Consider the following 9,648-nt stretch of genomic DNA (forward strand, 5'->3'; position numbering starts at 1 on the left):
CATAGGGATGAAGGCTCCTTATCTTCTTTGCCGGTTGTCCTTGGCCTAAAAGTTAGCTTGTATATAGTTAGTTACACAGTCTTCTGTGCTAGCTGCATTTGCACAATTCTTAAGCAGAATACTTGTTGTTTATCAAACCACCCCCCCTTTTTTTTTTTTTCCTCTTTCTCTTCTCGCAGTCTGAAATTCTCTATTCAGTTTAAATTCTTATTTTCTTTCAATGTTCGTTTTAATGAACAAAGACCTTTTTATTACACACCTAACCATTACTGTGGGAGAGAAAGGAGCATGATTGCCAAAGATACATCACCAATTGCCTAAATACTTTACCACCATCCAGAGTCTGCAGTCGCTGGGGAGCCCCGTTTCACAGTGAGGATCTGGAGAATCCTTCCCAGCAACTGGCAAAATCCTGCACTGTGCATCCACCCATAGGTGAGCTCTCCAAATTCACCCCAAAAGTGAGTCCAGTTTTTATAGGCCCAAATCAGTAACTCAAAGTGACTTGATTCTATTTTTAGCACAGGAACTCCTGGATCTGATAGCACACGTCCTGACCAGCAGGGACCAGGGTTTGGCCAGAGCCCAGACCTCGAATGGGAGGGTTTTCCCCTAAAATACCCTACAAAAAAGACTCTATTCATGTCAACTGGGAAAGTTCCTTCAAATGATACATTTCTTGCAGATAACTACACCAGGTTATACGGAGCTGGCATAAGCATCATTGTCATGTATTTTAGGTAAATAATACCAATGGTGTTGCTCACGCAGTGCCCAGGATTCGCGCTGTCAGTCAGCTCTGGCCGAGGCCTGCTGCTCAGGGGCTGAGCCTGGCCATGCTGGACTTGCTGCCCATCACCGAGGAGGAGAGGCAGAGCCCCGGACAGGTCTGCAGCCGTGACAGGTGAGCCAAGGGTGGGGGGACAGTGTGGCACCCACGGGACAGCCCAGCATCGCCGGGGACAGCCCGGCAGCCATTGGAAAGCCTGGCATCCATAGGGGCACCCTGTCATCCACTGGGAGAGCCTGACACCCATGGGGACACTCTGGCATGCCTGGGGACAGCACGCCACCCCCTCTGCCTCACCTCTGCTGACGCGGGCACCCACGGGGCAGGAAGGGTCTGGGGGCTCCCGGGGGTCCCCGCCCCACTGAGCCCGGCGGTCGCTCCACAGCCGCGCTCCGGCCGGGATTCCAAGCGGTGCCAGCTCCGCCGGGATGAGGACGGACACTTGTGGTTGTCGGGGGTGGCGCGGAGGTCCTGCAGCCTGCGGGAGCTGCTGGGCACCTCCGGGCGCTGGGGGCTGCAGGCACAGGGGCCCAAATACGCCTGGAGCCCACCTATCCCCTCTGTCCCAAAGGTGACACCGGGGGATGTCCCAGAGAGGGAGCAGTGACCTCAGGGAATGGCCGTGATGTCACAGATGAGCTGTGTGATGTCCCAGAGGGGGCTGTGTCATAGAGGCACCGCCGTGGCTGTGTGTGAGAGAGGCACAGAGCAGCTGCGATGTCAGCAAGGGGCTGTGTGACATCACAGAACAGGTTGAGTGAGGTCACAGAGAGGGCTGTGACATCACAGAGTGGGCTATGACATCACAGAGTGGGTTATGTGAGGTCACTGATCAGCTAAGGCGTAATAGAGGGGACTGTGTGACATCACAGAGTGGCTGTGTGATACCAGAGAGCAGTCCTTGACATCACAGGGCAGCTGTGTGACATCAGAGGGTGGTCCGTGACACCACAGGCTAAGATGTGACATTACAGAGCAGGTTGTGACATCACAGGGCAGACTCTGACATCATAGAGTGTGGTAGAGAGACATCACAGAGTGGGCTGTGACATCACAGTGCAGTTGTGTGACATCACAGAGCAGACTGTGACATCACAGTGGGGCTCTGTGAGGTCACTGGTTGGTCACTCTGCCCCAGCCCCGCTCACATTTCCCCCCCAGAGAAGTCTCCCCTGCTTGTGTCCAGCAGGGTCCCCTGTCCCGCTGGGTCCCCCCTGCAGCTGCAGCAGGGTTAGGGAAGGGCCTCCAAGGTGGGGCTGGAGCCCTTGGGCTGTGAGCAGAGGCTGAGGGAGCTGGGCTTGTCCAGCCCGGAGCAGGGAAGGCTGAGGGGCTCCTCATCCCAGGACAGGAGGAGATGAAATGAGTCAGGCTGCTTTCAGCATTTCCTCAACCCCAAAAGCAGCCTGACCCCCTTCTCCATCCACCACTGACAGCTTTACAGACCAGGCATGGTTCAGGCTGATTTATCCCCACTTCACGCAGAGCATCATGATACAACAACTTAACTGTTTCTATATCTATCACAACATCATCTTTGTGTAAAATTGGTTTTCTACAAAAATCCCTTGTGAATGCTGGACATGTCAGATGTTGCTGGGATGTCTCCCATTTCTGCGGGAAGAGTTTCAATGTTTCTTAAAATTTGATCACATTTACATATTTTATGTTGGCCATGAAGAGAAACTTCCTGTGACTCTGAGTGCCACCAGTTCCTGACTCCCAAAGGACACAAACCCGATGAGTTCTGGTTCCCACTGCAGTGGTGGCACTTGCACCTCCCTCCATCCCCAGAGCAGAGCTGCCTTGTCCCAGAAAGTCCCTGGCAATGCAGGGATGGAGGAAACAGGACAGGCTGTGGGGATCAGGGGCAGGGCAGAGCCAGGGATTTGGGGTGGTTGTGAGCCCAGGGCAGGACCCGGCCCTTGGCCTTGGTGAACCTCATCCAATTGTCCTGGGCCCATGGCTCCAGCCTGTCCAGATCCCTCTGCAGAGCTTCCTGCCCTCCAGCACAGCCACACTGCCACCCAGCTTGGGCTCACCTGGGAACTGCCTGAGGGTGCCCTCGATGGCCTCGTCCAGAGCAGCAATAAAGAGATTTCACTGACCTGGCCCCAGTCCTGAGCCCTGGGGACAGCCCTGGATGTGACTCCATTCCTCAGCTGCTCTGAGTGCCAGGGCTTGGATGAGGGAAATGGTGGGGTGGGGGTAGGGACAAAGTGTGATTGATTGTCAGCCATGGAGGGTCTTGAATTTCATATCTGTTCAGACTGCATTAGGAGGTGCTGGGGATCAATATCAACTGGGGATTGCTGATATCAATCTATAAACAGGAAAAGAAAAATAAACAGGACAAAACAATTCTCTCTTCATTCTTTTCAATATAGTAGATTCACTTTGAATACACTTCTGAAATCTGTCTAATTGACCACAGAAGTATTGAAGACTTGAATTATTCCCATGGGCTTGTCTTGCGTGGGTGTTTTGAACAAATGTTAATGAGCCTTTGTCACTGAATTTCTCAACAGAAGGGCTCAAGAAAGGAGAGGACTCAGGACAATTAAAATTCATCACCAACCTCCAAGGGGCTGAGGATCCATCCCCATCAGAGCAGCAATGAACAGAAATGGGCACAGCTTTGTGGCTGCCCCAGCTCTGGGATGGGCCCTGGGCCTGGAGCAGGAGCAGCTCTGGAGGGCCCCAAGGCCGGGGCTCTTGTGCTGGCCTGGGCAGATGGGATGGCAGCAGGGGCTGCAGAGCTCTCAGCACCTCAGCCCGAGGGGAGCAGGGCATCCAGGGATTTTTGGAGGTGAAATCTCAGTTTTGGCTGTGGGCACCTGGGCAGGAAGGAGAGTTCTTTTCATTAGGAAAGCACTGAGCCCCAGTGTTTCAAAGGCAGATGTGTGCCAGCCCTCAGGAAGCCAAGGCCAGCCAGACATGTATCTTCCAGGAGGTTTTGTCTGGGAGCTATCCTTGGATATGGGAAATCTGGAGGTGGATTCCCAACTTTGGCCATGGGGACTTGGATGTGAAAGGTGCTTTTTTTTTTTCCATTGGAAAGAAAAGCACATGATTCCAGTGTTTCAAAGGCAGATGAGAGGTGGACTCGGGGTAGCCAAGCCAGCCAGACCTGTCTGTCCTGGCAGATTTCATCTGGGAACAATCTTTGCATATAAGGAAATTTGGAGAAGGAATCCCAGTTTTGGCCATGGACAGCTGGAAAGAGGGACAGTTCTTTGCACAGGAAGGAAAGCACAGGGCCCCAGTGCTTCAGGGACTACTGAGAAGCAGCCCTCGACATGCCAAGGTCAGCTGGACCTGTCAGGTGGCCCCCCAAAGGCCAAGGCAGTCAAACAGTCCAGACCTTTTCCATGGATTTTATAGGTGTGGTGTTAAAATCACTTTGTTACAAAGATATAGTTTGTATTTCTGCTGTTAATTAAGCTTAGGTATAGTAGTGAAATAGCTATGCTTGTGTTAAAATGCCTGCTTGGATGGGATAACATCCAGTGAACACAGGATGAGGACGCCTGTACAGATCTGCCAACCATCAGCATTCACCGTCTGAAGGCAGCGTGGGCCGGGACCCGGACTGGAAGTGATAAAGAGAAGGAGCCAAAACCACAGCCAAGAAACAGGCATGCTCTAAAAAGGCAGACCCGAGGAGGGGCCATGTCAAATAGTTCCTGGAAAATGTAAATTAGTTAATGGGTATGCATAAGAGTCTATGAATATGCAACAGGCTGATGTAATAGAAAAGGCATTTAAGGGGAATCCCCAAAGAGAAGGGTGTGCTCTTGGCTGAGTGTCAAGATGCACCCAGCCAAACTAACCTTTGCTCTATGGTCCTTGTCTCCTATTGTCCTTTATTAAACTTTGTAAATTTTCACAGGAGAGTGAATGTGTTTTTCACAGTTCCATGAGGTTCCCCAGTGTCACCATGGTGTCCTTGGACCTGCATTGTCACAACTGACCCATGGCTCCATGAGGTTCCCCAGTGTCACCGTGGTCGCTGTCAGAGGCTGGATGAGATCGATGTCCCAGGACACCTTGGGCTGAGCTGTCAATCAGTCACACAGAGGGGACAGCGCTAACCCAGCCCTGATTGCCCGAGCAATCAGAAATCCCACCTGGGGGAGGCCCACAAAGGCCCAGGGCCTTAAAACACAGAGCACAAGGTCAGCCCCTGCTATGGACTCTGCCTTCTCCTGGGGTTTGTGTCTCACCCACACTGGAACGCCAGGGGCTGGGAGCCACGTGCGTGTCTTTCTATGGAGCTTCTGTCTTTGCATCTTTCTCTCTTTCCTCTCCTTCTCATGCTCTTTCTATGGAACATTTTTTGGGTACCTCAACAACTAAAGTGTTTAAAGGTTTCCAGGTTAAATGGGCTGAGTGAATTAAGTTAATTCTAGGGTGTTTTATGTTGGATTGGATGTTGTATTAAATCCTTTTCCAAAGTTTCTTGCTTTTTTGTACTTTGCCAGTAAAATTGTGGGGGGTCCCAAATGGCCGCTGAGGGTCACTCGGGGATCCTGGAGGGTCTGGGGGACACTTACGGCACAGATGGGGGCGGATACCGGGGGGGGGGGGGGGGGTCTGTGGAGCGCGGGGCATGACGGGCGTTGTAGTCCCGGCTCCAATGGGGCTCTAATGGGCTGCGAGGCATGATGGGAGTTGTAGGCAAAAGAAAAGACAGCACTGACTCCAGGCACCGCCCCCAAAGCCACAATCCCTGGCGATGATTGGCTGTGGGTGATGATGGGCAGGAGCCTCAGCAAATGGGAGGCAGTGGAGGCGGGAACAGCCCATTCAACCCCTCCAGTCCCTCCCAGTACAGCCCAGTGCATCCCCAGTTCATCCCCAGTACAACCCCAGTGCCCCTCCAATCCCTCCCAGTACACCTGAGTTCATTCCCAGGCCTTTCCAGTTCCCCCCAGTGGCATCCATAGTCCGCTCCAGTGTCCCCCAGTCTTCCCCACAGCGTTCCCGCCCATTGCGGGGCAGCGGCGCAGACGGAATGTCCTGCGGCCCAAACCTCCTGCTCCTGCCACACAGCGCCCAGCGTTCTCCCCCTCCTCCTCCTCCTCTCCCAGCACGGCACAAATTCCAGCTCGGAGGAGGCTTCCCCAGAGAGGGCTCCTGCTCCTGTTTCAGCCTCTGTGACCCTGCAGAGGAACAGGGCATCTTTCAGGCACTTCCACAAGCTCAGGCTACCCATTTCATGGGGAATCTGGGGTGAAAATGGCCTTTTTCCAAAAGATAATTGAAGAGGAGATGGATTACAAATTATAAGGGAAAAATTACACTTCTTACAGACAAAGTCGACCAAGTCATCGCCTGAATTTCTTCTTTTCAGATTCTTTCAGTCATCTCCTGAGAGCTCCAGCTTGTTCTGGTGCTTTCCATGAACTGATTGAACTCCTGATTTATATCAGTGCATGAGATGTAGAAGCATCTAAACTAAACACAGAAACAAACTCCCTCTGTCAGCCCATTTTCATCTTCTAGATCACTTTCAAGATGTGCATGGGGATGTTGCAATGATGATCACACAGCTCTCCATTTCTGGCTGCAGGCTCTGCAGATTCTTTCTCTGCATTCAGTCAGGCTTGTGCTCCCTAACAATTCCTGGTAGCCCATCATGTTTTCTTAGGGTAGAACAATAACAATGAAATCCTTACCAATGCCACAACTGCCCAGCCCACAAGGAAGAGAAAGAACAAGCTGCCAAGTTCTTCAAACATTTGTCCTGCTTTGCTGCAAGAGTTGTGCTGCACACACGGTGTGGAATGCCAAGAGAAGCTGCAGCTGGTGGCACATCTTGAGACAGAAGCTGCACCTCGTTCTCCAGGAAAGGTTCTTGGAAAGAGCAAACAGGCCCCGGCCCCGGCCCCGGCTCCTCCCGGGCCCCGCGGAGGACACAGGCGGCGCAGCCGCTGCCGCCGCCTCTGCTGCGGCTTCCCCGGCCCGAGCTCCGCCGCTCGGCAGCGCGGCCGCCGGCCCCGAGCCGCCGCTGTCCCGTTGCCAGGAGCAAACGCCTGGGGATGGCCGGCCCGGGGCGCTTGAGGGGCGCTCGGGGGCCGCTCCTGGCCCCGGGCCGAGCGCTGACAGCCGCGTCCCGCCGGCAGGGAAGGCGCAGCAGGGCCTGCAGGAGCAGTACCGGCTGGGTTCGCTGCTGGGCCGCGGCGGCTTCGGCAGCGTCTTCGCGGCCACGCGGCTCTCGGACGGCGCCCCGGTGAGCGGCGGGGCCGGCAGCGGGAGCAGGAGGAGGGGGCGGAGGAGGAACAGGAGGAGGAGGAGGAGGAGGAGGAGGAGGAGGAGGATGGGGCTGGGCAGGGCGGGCGGCGAGCTGAGCCCGCTGCTTCTCTTGGCTTGCAGGTGGCCATCAAAAGGGTGCCACAGAACCGCGTCCTGCACTGGGGCGAGCTGGTGAGTGAGCGGGGCCAGCGGGAGAAGCCGGGGCGTGCCGGGCGGGGATGAGCCGGGGCCCGGCAGGGTGGAAGCCGCCGGGACGCCTCGAGGGAGAGCGGGCGTGGGGCCAGCGCAGGGCGCAGAGCATCCCGGGCTGGGCGAGGGGTTCCCGAGCCCCGGCACGGCCTCAGCCCCACTGACGGCATCGTGCTCCTCCCGCAGCCCGACGGCACCAGCGCACCCCTGGAGGTGGTGCTGCTGGCCAAGGTGTCCACTGGCTTCCCCGGTGTCGTCCAGCTGCTGGAGTGGCTTGAGCTCCCCAACGACATCGTGATGGTGCTGGAGCGCCCAAAGCGGTCTCAGGACCTGCACCATTTCATTCGGGCACGGGGGTTCCTGTCCGAGGAGGTGGCGCGGGAGCTGTTCGCCAGGTGCTGGAGGCCGTGCGGCACTGCACCAGCTGCGGGGTCCTGCACAGGGACATCAAACCAGGGAACATCCTGGTTGACCTGGCCACCGGGGAGGCTAAATTGATCGACTTTGGCTGTGGCACCTACCTGCAAGACACAGCCTACACTCACTTTGCAGGTGAGTCCACACAGGGCTGTGCTCGCGGTGCCGGTATCTCATGGCCCAACATCTCCTAGCCCAAGCTGGGTGTGGCATTGGGGATTGTCCCTTTTGCTGCCCTTGATGGCTCTGAGATTTCAGCCGAGTTGCGTTTCAGCAGGGCTGGGTGGGGAGCCAGCTTCCAGCCCTGCTGGCAGCCTTTGCCCACCACTCTGCCCCGGGCTGGGGCTGGGGCTGGGGCAGCCAGCCCAACAAAAACACCCGTGGGTGGGGGTAGCAGAGAGGGGGGGCCAGAACCTGTGCCCCAGCTGGTTTGGTGTGCAGGTGAGAAAGGGCTTGGACTGCTCCACTCACCTGGTTTGCTTTGGATTCATCATGTTCTTTGGGGCAATGCAGGCAGGGAGGATGAAGGCATGGTTTTCCCCAGCACTGAGTGGGTTTTTCCTTGTCATGGTTGGGCCTTACCAGGGCTTCAGCTGCCTTCTTTCAAGACCAGTGGCTTCTTTTCCAACCCCAAGTCTGTACACAAGTCCCAGGTGCTGGCGAGAGGGCAGCGGTCACCCCGTGTGCCACTGGGCAGCCCCTGCATGCCTAGGGATGCTGGGGCCAGGCTCTGGGAGCAGCAGCATCCCCCTGCTGAAGCCCATCTCTATTCCATAGGAACACGGTCATACAGCCCCCCGGAATGGATGCATTTTGGCTGGTACTACGGCAAGCCAGCTACTGTCTGGTCCCTGGGCATCGTGCTGCACCAGATGGTCTGCGGGGAGCACCCTTTCAGGGGGTGCCAGAACATCAGCTGGGACCATCAGCTCTCGCTGCCACAACGGCTCTCTCCAGGTGGATCCTCATCTCTGGCCACAGGGGCAATACCAGTGCTGGGAGACAGCAGCAGCTCGTGAGCATCCCGCTCTGGCAGCTGCTGAGGAGGGGGCACATGTCCTGCTCTCCTGCTCTCCTCCACAACTGGGAATTGATGGGAAAGTTTAGGCCCAGCTCTGAGCACATCCAGCATGGCCTGGGCACGGGAATAGTGGGGCAAAGCCAACAGGAGCCTTCTCCAACTGACCGGCGGGTTCTGGTGTCTCTGCCCAGAGTGCCAAGATCTGATCAGGAGGTGTTTATCCATGCTGGACATGGAAAGGCCTTCGTTAGAAGAGCTGTTGTGTGATCCCTGGATGCAGGAGATTCATCTGCCCTAGAAGAAGGGAAAGAGCCACAGGCACACTCTGATGCAGGGCCCTGGTAAGTTACAGCTCCACACACGCATTGGCAATCAGAAGCACAGGAACCCAGACTTTTTTGTGCTGCCTGTGTCACTGCCAGGGGTCATCAGATGGGAACACGCAGCCCTTATGCTGGAGCTGAGCTGCTCTGCCCAGCACTGGTGGCCGCCATCTGAGCTGGTTTTGCTTGTCCTTGGTTCCCTGACAGCTGGGGCCCTGGGCAGAACCCTGACAGCCTGGTCTCAGCCCCAGGGAAGGAGAAGGAGCCCTGGAGAAGCTGTAGCAGGTGGGGCTGCTGCTGCTGGAGACAGCGAGGACGACATCAAGGATGACAACCTCTTGCTCCACCTGGTCACCGGCAGGCTGAAGATGATGTCACTTTGATTCTGGCACCTTCTCCAAAGCCAGGCTCCACAGGGAATTTGCAGATGAGTCCACACGCAGGGGATGCTCCCAGATTTGGGCATTGCACAGCCTGGCCGGGAACCAAAGGTTCCCCCTTTGCTGGGGCGGATGCAGCTGATCCTTCAGTCGGCTGCCCAGCTGCTTTGGCAGGGCTCGGGGCAATGGCTGGGGTGCGGTACGAAATGAGAGCGGATCCTGGCCCTGCCAACAGCCCTCCACCCACCCACACGTGCCCGGGCTGGGGCTGGG

The 9,648-nt window shown here is 56.2% G+C and overlaps 1 protein-coding gene across 1 annotated transcript; it reads left to right on the forward strand.

Annotated features, from left to right (window-relative positions):
• The first annotated feature begins 836 nt into the window (after positions 1–836).
• LOC128783312 (serine/threonine-protein kinase pim-1-like) lies at positions 837–9,538 on the forward strand. Its single transcript, XM_053933962.1, is given in 9 exon segments — positions 837–887; positions 1,176–1,361; positions 6,639–7,022; positions 7,166–7,216; positions 7,421–7,622; positions 7,625–7,786; positions 8,429–8,608; positions 8,864–9,013; positions 9,203–9,538. Coding segments are annotated over 8 exon segments (1,323 nt in total). The 3' UTR covers positions 8,971–9,013; positions 9,203–9,538.
• Positions 9,539–9,648: the final 110 nt, after the last annotated feature.

The sequence above is a fragment of the Vidua chalybeata genome, unplaced genomic scaffold, assembly GCF_026979565.1.
Source record: "Vidua chalybeata isolate OUT-0048 unplaced genomic scaffold, bVidCha1 merged haplotype scaffold_183_ctg1, whole genome shotgun sequence".
NCBI lineage: Eukaryota > Metazoa > Chordata > Aves > Passeriformes > Viduidae > Vidua > Vidua chalybeata.